The sequence below is a fragment of the Orbicella faveolata genome, unplaced genomic scaffold, assembly GCF_042242905.1.
Source record: "Orbicella faveolata isolate gen_17 unplaced genomic scaffold, um_ofav_v1 contig_13, whole genome shotgun sequence".
NCBI classification, from domain to species: Eukaryota; Metazoa; Cnidaria; class Anthozoa; order Scleractinia; family Merulinidae; genus Orbicella; species Orbicella faveolata.
Genome location: NW_028301540.1, coordinates 2,489,235 through 2,510,380, shown reverse-complemented (window position 1 = coordinate 2,510,380; position 21,146 = coordinate 2,489,235). Strand labels below are relative to the sequence as shown.

Genomic DNA, 21,146 nt, shown 5'->3' with positions numbered 1-21,146 from the left:
TGGCACAAACGTTTGAGCTTATTGACCGAGTGGCAGGGCTGAGCTAGAAAATATGTTGCAGGAGGTCATGACGTCGTCGATATCGTTTCAAATGTCGAATTTTGGCTTCGGTAAAACGCATGAAAACCCATGCAAAAAAATTCGAATGAGACTTATGTTGAGAAAACAGCTAATCGTTTTACTTAGCTTTTTACGTGAATCGAGATACTAGAGACTCTGCTCTCGAAATCCCCTTTAAACGCTAGAACGTGGCTATTGAGGCAATATTTAGCAATCAGATTTTGAGCTCGAGATTTTTTATCACATGAATAATAGTTAACGAGTCACCTATTACGCAAAGAAATCGAAAGCGATCGAATAGTCTAACTGTTTTAGTATAAATCCACTAGTCGTTCAAAACTTTATCTAAATCCTCTTCACAGACACTGACATATTAGGACTGCTTACGGAAGAAACCTGCTTTCCTCCCGAATCATTTTCGTCCGTCAAAGATATCTCTGTTCTTGGTAATGTATCGAGAGGATTTACCGTAGCTCATTCATTTCTTTGTCGATCGAAAATTCTAGGAAAGCCAACAATGGTTTTCCAAGTTAACAAGCAGGAATTTCTTTTTATTGTATTGGAAGACAGTACTAATTGGCTATATAGGAAGGGTATGATTTTTAGGCCGTTTTGGTCAGAAATAGGGTATCGATTTTGGCCATTTTGGTCTCTAGATTTTTATCACATGTTAGTTGACGGGTGAGGGTTTTGGGAAACTCGCCGCACACCCCCACCCAATTTTTCTGGAAGTACCCTCCCCGAGAACGGAGATTCTCTATTGACAGATAACCATCATTATTATATATTGAACTCACTATTTCTTTTCTGATTGGCTGAAAGCGTACAGTGAATTTTCGAAATCGGCGCCTGTGACGTCATCTAGCTGCAGATTATATAATAATCATGTCAAGGGCATTCAAGGTCACTGGTAATCATGTCATGTGTGACCACAGTGTCATGTCAAGTTCGCGCGCCTTGTGTTGCTTGCTGTCAGTGAAGAAGAAAACATCACTTTCATTTTTTTGTTTGTTCAGTGTATAATAAAACAATTATTAGATTCGGTTTTTGTGATATCCAGAGTAATCAAGCTCTCGGTAGGGATTAATCTGGATATCACATAAACCTCATCCAATAATTGTTTATTACCCCAGGCTAGGGGTAATGATGGGTAAACTGCCAGTGAGAAGTTGAGTTTTTGGACAGTGCACTTGCAGGGCGTGCTCTGCAAGTTAAACCTTTTACCAGGCGCCAGTTCCGTGTGTAGAAGATTGGTGAACTTCGACCTTAATGCTGGTCGCAAAGGAGCTCTTTCGATATCAGTGTTGGACGTATTATTAGCTCACTGAAGAAGCGTCCTTTCTTCTCGAATTCTTTTCCTCTGTTAACAAACTCTCTGACCTAAGCAGTAGAGCTGCTAGCTGCTGCCCCCCTTCCGGCTTTAAATAGATCTCCAAAGGCTCTAACATTGGCATGCCAAGTAGTTTGAACCGTCCCTTTCATTCTTACTTCTGTAAAACAATTCTGAAGTTTCTCACAGAGGTGTTTGGTGTCTTACGACGCCAAGGACTACGCGTAGAAAGCTAATTTATAAGTCTACAGTCATAACTTTCACGTTTATCTTGATTTAAACCTATTCAGTATATCTGTCTATGTTAGAACTATCCTCAACTCGATATGTTGACTGATAAACCATGTTGACTGTTGACTGATAAACCATGGCCGGCCATTTCAAAGTTCAGTTGCCTTAGAAACGTGGCAAGATTTTTAATGTACTCGCAGTAACCATTGTACTGCTTAGACCTTTCATTTTCATCAGACTTGTCATCGTAACCGTGGTTACTTCACCTATATAAACATGATTTTCTCTATTAATTTTTTTTTCCGTAGTAAAATAAGAAATTTCAAATTACTTTGGTAAGGTTGCACGTACCCAGGGAATGAAGGTGTTCAATTTTTCATAGAGTGACTTATGTCTGAGAAAATTAGATTTCAAATTAACCGCGGTTACAGTACGCGAGGTCATTGTTCCTGGTAAATGCAAGGATTCCCTGGGGAAAGACTGATGCAACCGATCTTACTTTGGGAAAATTCACTGACATAAATGTTGAGTGACTGAGAACAATCATAATTACCCCGGGCAAGATCGCCAATGGTGTGTTTCGCGGTGCCAAGTTTTCCTGATAAACTGCCGAAGAGAAATTGAGTTTTAAATTTTGGACAGTGCATGCATGCATATTAATTGCGTGATCGGCAAGTTAACCTTCTGACAGGTGCACCGTGAATGTGTGAAGATTGGTGAACATGGCTTCTGTTCGGCCTCGGAAGTTAGAAAAAAAAGTAACAGTTAATGTAGAAAATCTCAAGTTTTCATTGATTCCTGCACGTCCTTCCTTTTTGTAGGGTATCCTCTACATTTTTGTTCAGGCTTGCCATATTAACTTATTCTTTCTTATTTTGTTTGACGTTCTAGGTTTCCCGGCGTATCTAATCGAACGTTCGGTTGTGGAACCCAATCGAAAACCAATTGTTCGATTGGACTCGGTAATCGAGTATAATCGAACTCACACTGAAATTTGGTCAATCAAGCAAAATGGAACGCTCGATTGCTGAACGGTCGACAACCGAACAAAATCGAATGCTCGATAACCGAACGGTCGACAAATCCTACTCAATCAAACGTGCGATTACCGAACTCCTGTTTGTTTGATTTTTATGTTTCAATATTAACACTGATAAAAAACGAAATAATGAAAAAAAGAAATGCCTTACACTATTGTCAAACAAGTGTGTATTTTGTGGAAATTTTGTACGGTGAACGGCTCCCCTAATCTCCCTGAATCCTAAATTTGTTAGCGATTTGATAGGACGATTGTCACATCTGCATAATACCCCATAATAGCCACGTGGTCGACGGAAATTTCTACTGAAGGTGGAATGACTGTCAGTTTTCAGTGAACCCTAAAAGTACCAAAAGAAATGTCGAGAGCGTCAAGAACCCAAAGTGATATCCAGGAGACCCGTGATGAGACTGCATGTATCGACATTACATGTGCTGTAAAAGGGTATCAAAAATGTCGTTTTAGCGTTGATGTGGGAGCAGAGTGTCGTATTGTTAAGAAGATCGGTTCCAAAGCAGTTAATGAAATAGTGCAACTTCTATTTGAGTACTACGGCAACATTCAGAACAGAAGCCATTTTCTCCCCACTATTATAAAAATGTAAACAATAATGCATTTCAGTATTTAACTGTCGTTTTGTTCTCTTGTGCATATGTATAACCGAACATTGACATTCAGTTTGATGTTTGGACGTTGTTCTATTAATTCCATTCAATAAAGGATTGACTCCTGCGTGATTTACTTATCAAGAAATGGATCCAGACAAAATCGAATCGGATTGAATACGATTGCGTTCGATTTTGTTCAATTGGTTCGATAATCGAACTCACGGCAAAATAGATGTTCGATTGCCGAACTCAATCGAACGATGGAGTTCGATTGAATTTTGGTTCGATTTTGTTCGATTAGATACGCTGGGAGGTTTGTCAACATATTTCAGGCTCATGGTATATTTTCAGTCATTCAGGTTGGCTATTAACACAACTGATCAATGCAACTTACCAGCGCCGGCGTTACCACAATAGCGACTGAGCGGAGTAGGTGTCTTCTGTAACTCATACACGTAGTAAGAGCCGCAGTTCTTCACTTTAATGATGTTGCTACCCCAACAGCAGTTTGGGAAAATATTAAAACAGACTTTACGTGTCACCACTCCTTCAGCGACTGTCGGGTGTGCACCATTAAGCCAACCTGGAAATTTAACACCGCAGTGATTCAAGGGAACACATTTGTCCGGCATCCGATCCCCGGCAGCTCCTTGGAAACGATACCAACCCGGTTTCAGGGTGCTATCGTCTCTGCCATGAGGCGGTTCTGCGTTTCCTTGAGCGCGGTCTGCTTCACTCAGGACCGCGTAATTTGTACAACCATCCACTTCAAGTAAAAACATACCAGTTAGTTACAACAAGACAGTTTAGAGTCATGGAAAATTAATTGTGACTCCTTATTGTAGGGTATTTGATTTTTACTTAATTATTCTTTCCGGTTTTGTCCAAAAATATTATATTTACCTAGATCATTAGATAACCTCATAGAGTTTTTTCTCACTATTTATCGTGAGGAGAACCTTTTTCTGATCTGAACTAATATAAGGTTCGTAGAATCACTGCAGTCTTTTGTAAACACGAACGCTTAATCTATTCTATTCTGCTGACCTCAGAAAACAAACGCATAGTGATCTGAATGAGGAAACGCAGCAAATTAAATTAAACGAAAACATTGAAGAATTTCTCAACAGGAACGGCCGAATTTGAACAAATCCATTACCTTTCCTAGATATTTTACTTACCTCCGCTGGTAGGTGCTGAAAATAATCATAAAGTTTGGATTAAATTCAAACTCAAACAAGGTTGATCAATTCAGAAAAAATTGTATTACAACCCTCAAATCTTGATACTTGTACTTAGATTTCGTTTTATAGTGGAACCCCATTAATCCGGTTACCAACGGGCCACAAAAATCTGCCCGTAATAACGGGGTGACCGTATTAAAGGGGTGACCGTATCAACGGGGTGGCCGTATTGAAGGGGTTCTTTAAATAAGACAGCGACTGACTGGGCTTTCGCTCGGGCCAGAATAAAGTAGGCATAATAACGAGGTGACCAGGCCGTATTAACGAGGTGACCGTATTAAACTGGGGTGAACGGTGACGCGAGTGTTCCACTGTGGATATTATGCCTAATCTGTTTTATAACAACTTGATAGGAAATCAGTCGTGACTGAGAAAAGGCTTATTTGAAGATGATCACGGCATGAATGCCGAAAAGCTTACAGGCGTTATCCCCTTCTTATGTCTTGTCCGAGTCATTATACTCTTCGGCCAATGAGGGCCAAGACCCCGGCAGGGTAACCATAGAGGGCCGAAGCTAAGTGGCGACGGCTTCTTTTCTTCAAAACCGTTTTTAGAGACTCTAAGTCTAATTGTTGGAAGCAGTTAATTACGTTTTAAAAAGTCAAAGTTAAATCACTTTAACTAACCATGCATGAGTATTTATTGACAGAGTCATGGCCAGAAATTCCGGACATCGAGTCTGTTAATTTTCGTGCGGCATATGTCTAGTACACATTTTGGTGGTGCATACCGTTGTTCAGTACGGCGTACTTCGGGCTCAACGACATTAGAGAAAAAGTTGTTGTACAAAAAGATGTTGTTGGGCATGTAAATAACTGCTGACCGAAATAATTGCATAAAAGTAAAAACTAGAGAAAATTGCCTTTCAAACGATGTCTTTTGGAGAAAAATCGGACCATTTGCAGCCGAAATATCGCCGTGCAAAGACAGCGGATTTGGGGATTTTAACGTGGCTGTTTACGAACTTAATTTCCGTCATTTTGCAAGCTTTTTAAAACCAAAAAGCAGAGCGAGGAAATCAGCATCGCAGGTGAAAATTGGTCAAATAGTACATCATACGGTGCTTTTCTTCAAGCGATCGCGGCACTTGGGATATCCCGATTATGTTGTCTGCTACAGAGGATCAAAATCTTCTTGGGATGCAAAAATGGGATTTCAAGCCCCTGTTTTGTAGAGCATTGTATGGGCCAAGCTTCGAAAATAAACATCGATTAAAAGCAGGGCCAGTAACATTTGTTGGTGAAAACCAACTTATCAGAATAGCCGAGGAAACTTTCAAGAACTCTACCGGATCGCGGCACTTGTTCCCGGTAAGCCAGAACGCGCTCTATTTTATTTTGTTTTATTTCTGCCATACATTTCCTTTGAGTGTTTGGCGGCCATATTGTCAAGTAACCTCGCGCCTGCGCCGTTGCGATGTCCGCAATTTCTGGCCATGCGCTTTTACGTCGAAAGAAAGACTTTATCAGAACAGCATTAGTTGAAAGTTTGAAAGAAAATATTCTATGATACTGCATTTTCCATTGTATTCGTCAGAATTCTGCTTTACCACAGATCTTAGGGACTGTCGTGATATATGTGCAAGATGTTGAAAACTAGGAATGTGGTGGTTATTATAATGGCAATGCTGGCGCTCTAATTTGCCATGGGCCTTGAATTTGTTACAGTGGCCGGCAGGGTGCTACACTTAACGATCACGGCCACAGGGAACACAATGTTGAAACACAATGTTGAAACACAATAGCACAAAGATTAAATGAGTGAATGGCTTACTTATCTGTGCTGCGCCAAAAAGAACAATGGCTTGTAGAAACAACAGTGGTATCATCTTACATACCTGCAGAAAACCACATCAACCCTATGTTTTAATTTTGTTCTGTTTTGGTGTAAAGTTTGTGAGTGGGAAGAACGCGAGTCGAGTCGAGTTGCGAGTTGAAATTGCCAGTTGCGAGTTGTTGGTTTGAATTCGAGTTGACGTTTTTACATTCACCAAACGGTAGTAGCTACGACTGCTAACAACAGTTTTTTTTTTATTTCATAGGAGAACAGTTAATCGATGCGATAAATAATTAATGCCATTTTAAACTAGGAAAGGACGAGAACCTAACAGAGGAAAGTACGACAACAGCAGCAAAGTGATGAAAGATCATTACAGCAAACTGAAAATGAAAGAGTTGTCTCTGGAATTGTTCCTCGGTTTGAAAATCTTTCTTGTCTCATAAATAGTTCAAAGACCTTTGTCAGAACCTGTCTCGCTTCTCCATTTTATTGTAGTTATGCAAATGTAGCACTGAGGTAATAGCGATTTTTTTCGCCATCATTCAAAACTCTAAACTGTCTAGGGTTAGCCCGAAGTCTTTTAAAACAAGTATTTTAATTTACCATTGTTTTAAAATGTTCTTTTAAATCAAAGAATTATTCTAGTCAAAAAGAAAGAAAAAAAGTATGGCAGTTACAAGACTCTAATACTTGAAATGTGTGGAAGCTACTCACGAGACAACAGAAAAATCGACCTCAAAAAACTCAAAGCGTACTAACAAAGACGCACTTGAACTGAACATAAAAGAGAATATGACTGCATCGTCGAAATAACGTTGTTACTCGATTGTTCCAAATATCTATTAAACGAAGAGCTAGTTCGTGCTTTTGGTTGTGCGTCTATGGACTTACGATGCACTTGGAAAGTTTGAAGAACACTTCAGAAGCTAGAGTTGCTCTCGGCTGAGCTCATAATTTTCAAGCGTAATTTCCGAATACTAACGCAACAATGGGAACACTACCACTGGAAAGAAGATGACTTTTTCATCCCCAAAAAATGTTACAATTATATAATACCTACTGTTAAAAAAGTACTTATTAGGAAAAACGTACCAGAAGGCTTTGCCTTCTTTGTGCAAACTGTGTCTTCCTCTTGTGGTAAACCGACTACACTGAAATGATGAACAAGATGTTAAAACATCCACGATACATTTTTACCGAAAGAAAATTAATTATTTGGTAATTTGCGTCCATTTTACCTTTTCTGCTGTTTTGTTTTTTTGGAAGCCCGCGCTTCGGTCTCAAACTGAAAATTCCTGCTGTACGATAACTTTTCTTTCTGTGGAAATAAAAGTAGACAACTCACAGTTTGTTTAATTAAAAACACGCAAGGGCCAACTTGATTAATAATTAATGATATTTTACTTGTTGAACCTAAGAAGGAAGAGAGCCTAACGGTAGATTCCTCTTTAGCAGCATAGTGATTGATTAAAGAAATTTAGTTCTTGTTCGTCTTAAAATTTCTTTGCTTACATATTGTCCAAAGAACTAAAGAAAACTTAGTGTTTTACACCTTGTCCCCGCGCCTGTCTCAATTCTGGGCTTTACTGTATTTTTATAAGGCTATTATTTACTCACTACTGTTTTAAACTGTCATACCGTCAAATTAACCCAGCCAAACAATATTCTTAAATGTCATTTCTAAAATTCTAACATTGTAAACTGTCAAAGATTAGCCCAAACAAGACAATTCTCGCAGACGTAATTTCTAAAATGTTTAATGTTTCATTTTCAAACTTATCGTAGTTTTTGAATGTTGCCTCAAAAAATTAGTCTTTGTTACAACATAGGCAATATATGAATGTAATGTCAGCACTGTGTAGAAAGAGCCTGTGAGATAGTAAGGAAAACAATTGACTTGTCCAGAACGTAAGACTGTATGCTCTAAGGTACATACAATTATGCACACTGATGCAAGAGAAGATGGAATAAACTTCCGAGGAAAATACGAGAGAATTTGGCTTGAACTAACTGATGACGGCTTAATGGCAGAATTTTATAAGGCTTTTTGGAATATTGTAAGTAATCTAATGGTTGAAACTTTAAATTATTCTTACGATCATGGAGAATTGTTGAACTCACAGAAGCGTGCTATCATTACACTTATTGAAAAAAAAAAAGAGATAGAATATCGTTCGTTATATCGAGGACTTCGTTAAATAGAGGTTCGCTAAATCGAGGTTCCACTGTATAAACTTCTCAACAGCTGTCTTGCCACGAATGTCCTCCTTAGCAAAATTGGGATAATTCCATCTCCAGCTCGCTCTTTTTGTGGATAGCAGACGAATCTCTTGAACATCTTTTTGTAACTTGCCATTACACCAAGAAATTCTGGGCAGAAGTTATAAAACGGATGAGCAACCTAGATATTGAAATTGAACCTCTTTCTAATAAAGACATAATGAAGGTATAATGGATTGTAAAAGAGATTTATTTGTAAACGGTGGGGCCAAAAAAACAGAAAATGGGGCATTTGGGCTATTTTGGTATTCTTTGTTTATTTCTTTACCAAACTCGGCGCATGAGCTTGCGTTCTTGTCCCGATTGTCTCGACATCAAGACCGACACAAAATCTTAAATGATGACGTCACAAATATCCTTGATACTGTATAAATTTGCGTCCCCCTTGGGAAACCTACCAAGCCATACTTTTTCTCAGAAATCGAAACCCTTGTCAAATTTTTTTCAGCTCTTTTCTGGGAAAGCTAATATTTTGCTGAGATATAATGCTTAGAGTGGCCAAAAATCGTATGATTTTAGAATTTTAGTTTTGTGTTTTATAGCGATGTTATAAAAGATGAAAGAATTGATAACGTCACATTTTATGACGTCACAAACACAGTTTTGCGGCTTTATCAGTGACAAGAAAATCTTCCATTGTGATTTTTTGTATTACATTTGTTCTTATCGTCTGGGAAGCCCCATCTGCACTATAAGGGACCGTTCATTTTTTATGAGGGAGGGGGGGCTGGTGGGATTTGGGAAGCACCATTTAAAAATCGCATGACCCCCCCTCAGCTTACCAATTTTTTCACATGGCCCCCCCTTATAGCGGTCATTTTTTGGGATGACCCCCCCCCCCAAAAAAAATTGAACAAACAATATTCAGATTTCAACTTTTTTAATATTTCTCTATTATCCCCCTACTTCACGTTATTGTGCTCACTATGAAGACAATATTTACAATCTCTATACGACAGAGAGCTGTTGTTTAAAAAACAAATCAAAAGAAAGAGAAGTCAATTTCGGATCTCCTAGTTGTGGCTCGCCCTGAGCGTGTGGCATTTGGCCTCTCATTGGCATCTTCCTCATCTGAATTGATGAATGCAAGAATGACGTCACTTGAGTCATCTTCTCCCCCAGAGTCAATGGCATCACTGTCATACTCATCATTGTCACTTTCATCCCTTTCACTGCTGTCAGCACTTGCCCTGTTGTCATGTTGTGTCAATGTCCTGGCATTTCTCAGTGTTGGTTGGCCAGCTCTGAGAGGACTCTTCTGCTGCAAGCATGAATGTCTTACAATTGCCTTTACTTTCTCACTCTTGCTGGTTTTCAAATGCTGCTTCACCTCGTGGTGTTTTGAGTACTTGTTTAGTTCTGGAACACGTAGCTTTTTAAGCTTGGTTAGATCTTCGCACAACTCAGTCCAAGGATAATCCTCTTCCCTACTTAACTTTGCCTTTTCTTCTGCTCTCTTTTTCCTTTTAAATTCCAGCACTTCAAGATGCTGAAGATAATCCACCACAAACTTCGATTTGACAATAAACTTATCTGCAAATAGAGCAACGCTCTCTGGGTCAGATAAAACCAGCCTGTCACTTCCATGCTCTTTCTTCTTTATATTGTTAATCCAATCGGGGAAAGAGCGCATTACTACATGAGCATCATGAAAGAGGCTCATTCCAAAATGCGCAATAATGGCGAAAGCGACGAGTCGTTTAAGAAAAGGTTTACAGCTGAACGATCCAGGCAGTTTGACATCTTACAAGCAAAAGAAGCAATCTTTCTAAGTGCGGATGGCTGTTCAGAAAGGGTGAGTGAGTTTTCCATGCAAGGGTACCAGTTGAAGTCCAGTGATGGAAGAAAACTGAACTTCTCCATCAAAGAGCACAGAGCAATGGTGGAAAAGTTGAATGTCATATTGAAAGATGTAAAGGAACACGATTCCACACTCTTTCAGTCCAATGGGCTTGCTTTAAAGCAGGGCGAAGAATTTGCCCACAGTTTTAATGTAAAACAGATCAAATGTACAGAAGCTAAGTTGACGAAGGTCACGCAGGACATGGAAGCACTAGAAAACAAGAAGAGCAATTATAACAGCATATTCAAAGGCATACTCAAACAGCACATCAACAAAAGGAGAAGGAAAAAAGAAAACCGCAGAAAGTCAAATGAAAGAAAGAGGAAGCGGACTGAAAACAACGTCCAACGAGTTTATGGAATCTGTGTTGGAAACCCATTAGGAAATGATCTTCCACAAGGCCTTGTGTACCCTCCTGGAACGGCCGTCCCGGAAGAGTGTCTTAAAGTTGAGGATGTTGCGACGTCGATATTTAGAAGAGATGGACCATACATCGCACAGCTCTTGGAAGGGAATTATTTCACCAATGCTGCAAGAAGCAGAATCACCACCAACCTTGAGCGGGAAGTCAGAGATTATGTTTACACCTTCATGTACCCTGAAGAGTACACTCTGACGGAAAGCATTGCTGCTTCTTGCAGCATTGGTGAAAGAGACTCCCATAGCAGCACAAGCGGCGACGAAGAACTCGACGACAGCGGAGATGAAGATGAGTGCCATTGAAAGTTGCATTCAAAAATAACAGTGTTAAATACTTCTTTTCAGTAGCTACAAATGCTTTTTGTCGCCAAACGTTTTTTTAAAGCAGAAGGAAAGTTTGTAATAAATTTGTATCGTGCCTTCTATGTTTATTCTATAGCAATTTTTTTGATATTCAAACATTACGCCATTTTAAAGTTTTACTAAAATATTTCACGTGACCCCCCCTTTTCCCCTTATTTTTTTGGGATGGCCCCCCCTCGAAAGCCATTTTTTTTCGCATGGCCCCCCCCCAAATCCCACCAACCCCCCCTACCTCATAAAAAATGAACGGTCCCTAACTGGACATAGTGGCACCAAAACAACAACTCTAACTTACAAATATTTCGCACGGGGGAACTTCTTTCCTGGGAAAACTCAAACTTCAAACTTCGAAAAGTCATATCTCAGCTAGTTTTTGTGATATGGACAAACGGTTTGCGGCACTGAACTTGTCTTGATGATTACCTTCGAACACGGGCAAAAACGTTTCCAAATTAGTAAACTGAATTTACGAGTTTGGTATGAAGTCATTAATTGTGACGTCATAACTTGAAACTTTCTGTAACATTTAAAATCAAAATTATTGGTCAATGTCCCATACCTCCTTGCCAAGTTCGTGGACAAATCCTCAAAACTCACAAAATTATTGCAAAACACACGTTTACATGCCCCATTTTAGGGGTGGTTTGGCCCCACCGAAATTTTGTTGATTGCGAAAAAATATATTTATTCCTGCAGATGTAATAAAACCAAACCATCCATTATAGTATTAAACGCTAGGATTAAGACGATTCACCGACTTGAAATGATGGTCGCCAAATCTTGTAACAAGTTGCCCATCCATCTTAAAAAAATGGGACAAGTATATTGAAAACCAATGCAATTATAATGTTGTACTGCGCTAGCTTGTCGTTATAATGTTAAAAAAGAGTGTGTGTAATATATATCTGTAAAGAGGTCCACTGTGTATTATATGTGTATGTATTTGTAAGTGAGTATTGTAACTTCTAAGATGAAATAAAATAATAATAATAATAATCATAATAATAATAATGATAAAACTGCTCTTCATGTAGTTGAAGATTAGTGATCATTTCCAGATTTCTTTCGCGGAATAAAATCATTCATTTATCATGCTATCCGGTACGTTTTCTTTGGCATTTCTTTAACACTGATGCTTGCCACTTCAACGGTCGTATTAAATAGTCGTTATCAGACAATAAATGACAAGGACAGAGAAAAGGATCCGTGTACCTTGCACCTACACCTGGCAAATACCTGGGAATAAGAGCTTATTTTCACATTCTATTAACCCATACACTACAAATAAATTGTTGAAATGCTTTTCCCTTCGCCTTCTGCAAAGAGGAAACTCCATCTTTTTCAAGCGTTAAGTCAGAATACTTAGGGACAATCAGTTAATATGAAACAATGCCTCTGGAAACATTATATATAACTCTGAATCGAATGTAATCAAGATTACATTTTTCACCAAAATTATGCAATACATGGAAGGGCTTACCAGAGGGGTACGTCTTGCTTGGGCAAACTGCGACTTTCTCTTGTAGTAAACACTGAAAACTAAGCTAGGACTGGTAAGAAACTGCTACATATACTGTTAAGACATCAACCATACATTTCGCATAGCAGAAAATTGAGTATTTCATAATTTGGGCTCATTTTACCTGTTTTGTTGTGTTTTTGAATCTACGGCCAGAGGGCCGTAGATTCTGTGTCATCGAGCGTGTCCGTTAACCAAAATCGTGTAACAAAAGAATATTCGTGCTTAATCAAACTTCGGATGTGCGAAGATCGCTTCCCGGTTAATGCCTGAATGACCGACTGTACGATTGAGAGGAACAAAATATGTGAAGATTAGTCACGATTGATTTGTCGGCAGACGTTCGGTTAGTCAAACCTGTCAATGTTCGTAAGAGGGAGTTGCTTGGGAAAACGGAGGAAAAAAAAAAATGCGAATTTACTAGCAGAAGCACAGCGTTTACGGAGCATTGTCAATGACTACGATCTCTAACCGCTGACCGTACGTATGACATTGCAGAATCGTTTTCCCACGGTCTTTGCTCCAGGTTATCTGTGATGTTATTGCGGGACCTGGAGAAAGAAATTTTAATGCCGTATCCCATAAACCAACGCGTGCAGCAATTAAATCTGTTTTCGAATCATGGCGGCTGGTCGACGGGATGCGAGCTCGATGTAGTAAAATACTTTCGCCGTCAACAAGTGGGAAGACTTGTCATTGGGTAGTTTGTACAATGCAGTTATTGCCAAGAAGAGAAACTCTGCGTTGTTGAATGCTTTGACAGCTTTTAGCGAGGAGCGTTGCAGACAATCCAAACGTAAGCTCGATGTTCTCCTGCGTTTTATGAAGTTAGCTTTTTTATTTCTTTGTTATGTACTGGACATTGGCTTTATCAACAGAAAATGTTACTCGCATTACCGAAAGCCAGGAGAAAGCTGTTATTGGTTTTTGGGAATGGTGTGTTTGTCTTAATTTTATTTTGTTTATGAGTGCTGATTTTAAAGAAGTTTTGATGGAGCCTTCGTTGCTCTCTCGAAGTCAGTTTCATTGTCGCGGGTGGCACAATTTTTACGGGCTTTTTGACGAGGCGACATCCAACATTTAATGTACTTACATATTGTTTCTTTTGCCGGCTAATTGTTTGTATTGTGGCTTTTTATTATTTGTTTGGATGTCTTGTCAAGCCAAGGAAAATGTGTGTAACGCCGTGTCAGTAATTCGTCTTCATTGCCCATTTCAAAACTGTGGTAAATTTTACAAAAACAAAAAGATTTTAAACGAACATCTTCGTCTTTATCCGAAGCACAAACCCGGTTGCTTGCCAATCTCCCGGAAACGGGTTTCATTAAGACAATGGGTAGAAAAATTTCTAGACGACGAGAGTAACCCTTATTCAAGGATGCAAAGGGTCAGCAAGCTGCTGAACTGTATGAACGATGAAGAACTTGTGGATTTAGTTTTACCAAGGATTGCCAAAATTGTGTCACCCGTTGACTTTTTACTCCACAGAACTGATGGAACTCGCGATTTTCACAGCAAATTATGCAAGTCCAGAAATGAACTGTTCCTGCGCTACCCAGAACTTCAAGCACTGTTTTGTCCAGAGCCCTCACCAAGCACTGGTTCCTACAACCAGAGGCAAGTGTTCACTGAAATAGTTTCAAAAAACAAACCTTATTCTTGCGACTGGCTCCTCGAAATTGACAATGGTTCTTTTTTCAAGAATGTTGTTATGCCAGGAGCCCATTATGCCTTGTGTTTTTAGAAAACAGCACTCGGCATTTATGGAATTTTCTTGTCGAATTGTGGGGTCACTTACGATTGGTCAAAAAGAAACACAAGATGTACTGAGAAACAAGTGGGGGAAAATATTGGAAGGGCCCATTGGCATCAATCCAATTTTAAGCAAGGATGAGATTTTTGGTCATCTGAATGACACTCACCAAGAATTACGGAAACAACTTGGTCTAGAATTCAGTGAATTTGGAGAAGTGGTTGTAGGTCATGTTGACATTGAAAAGTACATTGTCATTGTTTCTTACCCAACCTGGTACTCAGAGTGTAATCAATACACCCAATAATTGTCTGACTTTAATGGATTACACAGATGGCTTTTCTTGACTAAAATGGTCTCGTCATCTGACAGGAGAAACCAGTGTAAGAGTGAAACTAATCGAGCCTTGCAATTTACTTAGCACGGTTTTGACTGTTGCCCTTTGGTTGGGGAATGATGACTATGAGACAACAAAAAAATGTGGTCATACTTTTTACAAACAACTTAAAGAACTATAAACAATTAAACACCCACTGACTAGGCAAGAAATAAAAATTATTAGACACACATGTGGGAATGGTAAGGAGAGAAGATTATCTACTGGCAGTTCATCTGCCAAATCCACTCATCCAATCCCAGAAGCCCTAGACCACCGGAGCCAACTGTAGCTGTACCTTTAATATTTTAAATTAGGTCAATGAAACGGATTTCTTGTTGTTATTTAATACTGTATTTTTTCCTTCAATTTAATTAATTAATTTCTTATTTCGTATGTTTTTGTAATTCGGCTATTAAGGGATGGCACGCCTAGATTAGCCTTTGCTAGTTGCGGGCATGCCCTTTTTTGTGAAATATAATTTGAAAATAATATAGTGTATAGAGTGTGTATACAGTGTGTATAGAGTGTGTCCAGAAACACAGTTTCAGATGCAGAGAGTTGCCAGAACACTTTGAGACTGAACTGTGTGGAAAAACCCCCACCAAAGAAAAGCACGGAGAGTTCGCCAAACAAAATCTTGGGAACACTGGGCGTAAAAATTTGAATGGTACACCCTTTCTGAGTACTACCCTGGTACTGCTCACCTTGACCTTCGGTCAGCTGAAACGCTATGTTTGCGAATTGCCAAAATTGGAGCAGGTAAAATGTGCCGATTCAAACTAGTTTACACTGATAGTGATTGTATTGTGCAGGGAAATATCCACATCTTCTCCAGAGAAGGTTTTTTGGTTTAAACCCACCAAGGCACCAGAAATTTTTTCTTTAGCTTTACTGTCCTTGACACAATGGAGGTAGGGATCTGTAGGGTGGTTATGGATATTTCTTAGAACTACACAATAAGAGTAACAAAAACCAAAGTATAAAGTGCCATTTTGAAATATCACCAAAGTACTTTTAAAATTAGGAATAATGTGCATGTCTTTCACAAGTTTGCTCCCTTTTTGGGATATTTAAAAATAAAAAAAAAGGGCTACCGGTACACTAAAAGTCCTGCATAATTATGAAAACCTACATTTTACATAAATGGGGTATAACAGAATTTTTACAGTTTAAGAAAGTGGTGATGTGTTGCACAACCCTGCATACACATTTGCAAAAGGAGGGCTGAAGTCTATTCATTTCATTTTTTGATCCTTTTTATGTTATAGCTGTTCTCGGTAGTGACCAGCAGTTCTGGTCTGCACTTAAAACCGGATTGGCCAAGTCTGTCCATCTTGATGAGAAGTCGATCAAGCTTGACGGATTACGGTAGGACTGATGCGTCAAAGAGAGTCAAAATTCAGCCAATGGAAAAAGCGCTAGCTGCTACTAAAAATTCCACCCTTGAAGCGACCAGCCGATGGAGGCCTACAGGAAACTTCCCCACCTAGTTCGCACGTCCATAGAAATCCCGAGGAAAGATATCCGGTCCTGAAAGATCCGACTCTCGTCAGAGTCGGTCGACAGCTAGCTTGTTTAGATCTGTTAACAACACTTCCACCGCAGAATAAAACTGAGTACTCCGTCAAAATTTACTCACTGATTGAATGTAAATCAGGAGCCATAATCGGGGACGGAGACCGTAAGTCTTGGGATCCGCGCGCACCTATGATATGGGACAATTTTTCTATTTTAAGGGCCCATTAACCGATCTTTTCGAGCCGTTGCTAAGGAAAATTTATTCTCATATAACCTCATCATTTTTAGTTACTTTAGAGTTATTTCATGTGTTTTAACTTTTTCATGATCAGTAATACTAGTGATGACGTCATCAGGCCACGCCCACTGTCATGTGACTAATACTGGAAAAATGCAAAGGCTCCCAGGCAAATTACTTTATCGGGATTTTTTTCATTGAATTAATATTTTAATTTAAATCCTCATTACGCCATGCATAGATTTTGTTTCATTTCTAAAAGGTCAGATTTTGAGAGAATTTCAAAATATAAAAAATTCGTAATTTTCTGAAAAAAGCATGATTTCGAAAAAGGAATACATAGCTATGTTTCCAACGTTGGTTTTAATCGAAATACGTCAAAAAAGGCTGGAGTTAATGAAAAACCGCGTTTCCTTTAGCATTTGAAGAAACCGGAAGTGCGCTCGATATATATTGGAAGTTACCCTATCAGCACGTGCGCAATTTACACTACCAGTGCACTTCGGTAAGATCAAACAGAGCCACACGGAGTTAGTTTTTCTCTTTCTATTGCTCTTGTTTTTCTGTGTTTCTCTTATTTTGTCTTTGCCTACACTTTTTTTACTTTGCATTTTGTGAAACACAAAGAAAAACATCTAAAATGTTAGCGAATTTAGAAGTTATTGAGTTTTTATTGAGTTTTTATTTTCCGTGCTCAGGCTGACGTAAGTAACCGGAAGTAAAAATTCACCTCCTTAGCAACGCGCGCGAGCGCGCGCATAAATCGGTTAATGGGCCCTTGAGAACAAATTGCGCCATCCTGACGTCATATATCCGCGCGGATCCACGCACATGTCGGGGGCTCCCGCGTGGATGTTGTCACGTTGCGTGATCAAATGGTGAGAGTTGAGAGATTCTCTTGCATATTTTTCACAGCGATGGCAGGGAATAAGGCAGAGACTTAGAACCAGGGCGCTTGTATGTAGTTTTATGCTCTGAGCTAACAAAAAAGGTGGGTTTTACAGGGTCGAAAACAAGACTTCAATCTCGCGCTGGGAATGAATAATAAGATCTGCTCGCGCTAGTTGCAAGCTTACGTGCTTGCTTTTGCGTTTGTTCTGACTTAAGAATATAGCAAGAAACTGAATCTCTACTATGGTATCGAGTTAATTTGTGAGTTTCTCAGACAATGCTTAATCATAACCAAAACCTGTTTTGATGGTTTCTTGTTGTTTCTACTTGTTTGGCGAGTTTGCAAAAGCTTTTGAAAGGAAAGTCTGACGCGCACAAGTAGTCATTTGCATAGTGGAGGTCGTGCACTTTCAAGTCCGAGTCGGTGTTTTCAACTGTCAACAAATCTTGACAAAGATTTGTTTCGTTATCTTTTGTGCTGAGATGCTGCAACAAATTTCACGAACCGGCGCAAAACGGCTACTAACATCATGTGTGTTTCTTCAACAGAGTGAAATTTTACACTGCGAAAATGAAAATAGATAAGGAGTTTTGATAACTCGATCAACAAAATCGAAATCGTTATTTGAAGTTGATTAAAGAGAGCGTCATCGTAACTTTGCTGATTATTTCTGCTTTATTCACATATTTTCAGCTTAGCTTTTAACATGTTCTCAAACATTTATCAATCTTAAACACGTTTAAAAACTAGAGTTATTATGTGAAGTTTATGTGAAATAATTCATATATGAACTGCGGTTGTAGATGAGAGTGAAGAATGATCATCGCAGTTAATTTTCCAATTTAAGCAATTGGAAAGAAGAAGCCTGAAAAAAAAAAAAAAAAAAAAAAAAAAAAAATAATCAGGGCTTCAACGGGAAGCCCGTTGAAGCCCTGATTTTTTCAGGCTTCCTCTTTCCAATTGCTTAAATTGGAAAATTAACTGCGATGATCATTCTTCACTCTTATAGAGTTATTATTTGAGCTCGATGTTCGTTTTCACACGAAAGTGCGGCAGAAGTACAATTTGACTGACTGTACAAAACACACATCGGCGGGCGCTCTCATTCATCGACAACAGATAATTTACTGGATTTTTACACAAATATACTGAGCAGTATCTACGGACGTAAAGTTATTGGGCCTTGATGAAACATCAAGCGTTGCTTACAATTCAGGCGAAACTCAAACTAGCAATTATTTTGTTTTACTTTTCGGTCGCGATAGACTGGCAAATTCCTCGCAAGCGTGTGGCAAGAGGAGCTAGGAAACTATGAAGTCTTGAAACTCTGCTATATTTAAATGTATCCAGCTAGTTTTTTGCTGTGTCATGGAAAAGCTGTTAATCTTCAACATATGTAAAATTTAAAGGGGAGTAATATACAGCTCATGTAAAAGAAGCATCGGAGCACAACTTGGTCAGCGATATATATAAGCTTAAAGCGGAACATACCTAAATTCGACACTGTCTTACTTCACTTAAACTTACGCAAAATTCAAAGACTTACGCAAAATTCAAACAGACGTAAACGCGTTGAGTTGTGGGCCAAAAACATGATAAATTTCGGGAATTTCGCACGCCATTTTCCCCGCGCGACATCCGCAAAAATGCTCGCAGCATGTATGCGCGTGTGCCGCTGGCGATGGCGCAATTTGTGCTAAAAATAGAAAAATTATCCCATATCATGGGGAGAGCCCCAATACTAGAAATGGCGCGCACTTACGGTCTCCGTCCCCGATTATGGCTCCTGATATAAATTCAACACTCTTCTACAGGAAAGAATCGAGCGCTGACGAAATCCGAAAGAATTATACCAGGATTCGACCCACAGAAGACATCCTAGTAAGTAAGACTTAGACCTTTCACTTTCAGTCTAATTTAGAATAAATATCTCTCTTCCATGGAACGACTTCTTTGTTGCAAACCTTCCCGCATGGCCCGCGTTGGTTTATGGGATACGGCATTAAAATTTCTTTCCCCAGGCTTCCGCAATGACGTCACAGATCTCTTGGAAGTGACGCGAATTGGTGAGTAGACAAAGTTTTCTATTTTTTCTGATATAACCAGGTACAGCTATCAGCGAACGTGCCAAAACATTGTTCTCGAATGATCTTTCATGATTTTGAGGGGTTTTCGAAAGGTTTTAATTGGAAATACGATTGTTACGTGCCTTCAAAGCAGCTATCGAGCAAATAAAATGCACATTTGCAAATTGATGTTTATTTCATGTTTTCATGCAACCCGGAACTCAACGTAAGGGTTGTTTTATTATAAATATTTGTTTCAGCTACCGGCAGGATCGATTCTAAAGGGCTCTGCTAACAAAAAGCTATGTGAACCAGGTCGATACAAAGATCGTTCACATAAATTCTTCATACGGAAATTCTGGATTCTTTCAGTATTAAATACCGACAGATCAGGAAGGTTTGCTTTACACATATAAACAAGAGTAAGTTCCGTGTCGTCTGTTCACCATCGTTTCAGCTTAACCGGATAATATTTCAATACTATCTCAAAGGGATTTCAATGGTTTTATGAAAAGCTTTTATAAAGCTAGAGTTATTGGCGTCGCCGTCCTATTCGAAAATTACACAACTTAAAGCATTTTGTCTTTGGCGACACGGTACGCGAAAGTTTCCCGCGTCCACTGCCGTTCCCGTCTTGGCCTACCTGTCCTCGCATTGTATAAAGGTCCCTAATGTTGCTTGTGATGCAGAGGACATTTATGCCATGCACTCAAATTTTAAAACAATATTTCGCAATGTAGAACAGAATCTGCGATCAGGCCGGTTACATCACTGGGCGACCCAAATGGCACAGAATCACGAATTCACTGTTCGCGTAATTCATTCCTCTCAAGGAAACTCGAATCCCTTTCGAGGGATTATTCAACCCTTTCGAGGGATTATTCATCCCTTTCGAGATATTTCAAGGGATGAACTATGGATTGTCAAGCTTGCTCATGAAGAAGAGTCTTTTTTTACTCGATTTTTTTTTAAACAAAATTTGAACAAGAAAAGTGTTGGTCTTCTGGTACGAATCATAAATGTTATCCAGAATTTTTGTCCGAGTTCAGTTGGATAAGAAGAACTACATCTTGTCAGAAAAGAAGCTTTTGTTATCTGGAGACATTGAATTAAACCCAGGTCCTGCAAAGATTCCTAATCGACTTACCTTCGGCCGTGGATTCATGTGCTCATCGAGCAACTATTTCTTTTTTCCTGGGAGCAAACGCTTCAGTCTCAACCTGTAAAGTTCTGCTGCAGGATAAACTCGGAAGTGGACGAGAGACAGTTTGTTTAATTTGAAAAAGCACACGTTCCTGATGAATAATTAACGATATCTTCCTTGTTTAAACATAACAAGCAAAAAAGCTTAACTGTAGATCCACTTTAGCAGAAAAGAAATTGTCCAAAGTTATGTAGTTCCAGCAGGGAACTGAAGGAATTTCAGATGTTTTACAGCTTGTACCAGAGCTTGCCTTAATTTTGGGCTTTACTGTATTGTTAGAGACTATTATTTACTCACTACTGCTCTAAACTGACAACCGTCGAATTAACCCACGTAAAAGAGTATTCTTTTATGACATTTCTAAAATGTATTATAACTGT

General features: G+C 39.1%; 1 protein-coding gene and 1 long non-coding RNA gene across 2 annotated transcripts in view; both read right to left on the bottom strand.

Moving 5' to 3' along the window:
• Positions 1-6,396, bottom strand: part of LOC149114634 (polycystin-1-like protein 2) — a 36,319-nt gene extending 29,923 nt beyond the window's left edge. The window contains exons 1-3 of the mRNA XM_089284041.1: positions 6,286-6,396; positions 4,450-4,464; positions 3,663-4,034 (exon numbers count right to left, since the gene is read on the bottom strand). Of these exons, the coding sequence (XP_089140167.1) occupies positions 3,663-4,034; positions 4,450-4,464; positions 6,286-6,340 (442 nt within the window). The 5' untranslated portion in view covers positions 6,341-6,396. The remainder of the gene's footprint in view (positions 1-3,662; positions 4,035-4,449; positions 4,465-6,285) is intronic.
• A 981-nt stretch (positions 6,397-7,377) lies between these two features.
• On the bottom strand, positions 7,378-20,918 carry LOC149114633 (uncharacterized). Its single transcript, XR_016205840.1, has 4 exons — positions 20,710-20,918; positions 12,678-12,736; positions 7,530-7,609; positions 7,378-7,442 (listed from the first exon to the last, which is right to left on the bottom strand). It is a non-coding gene; the product is annotated as an uncharacterized LOC149114633 (long non-coding RNA).
• Between the last annotated feature and the right edge of the window lie 228 nt (positions 20,919-21,146).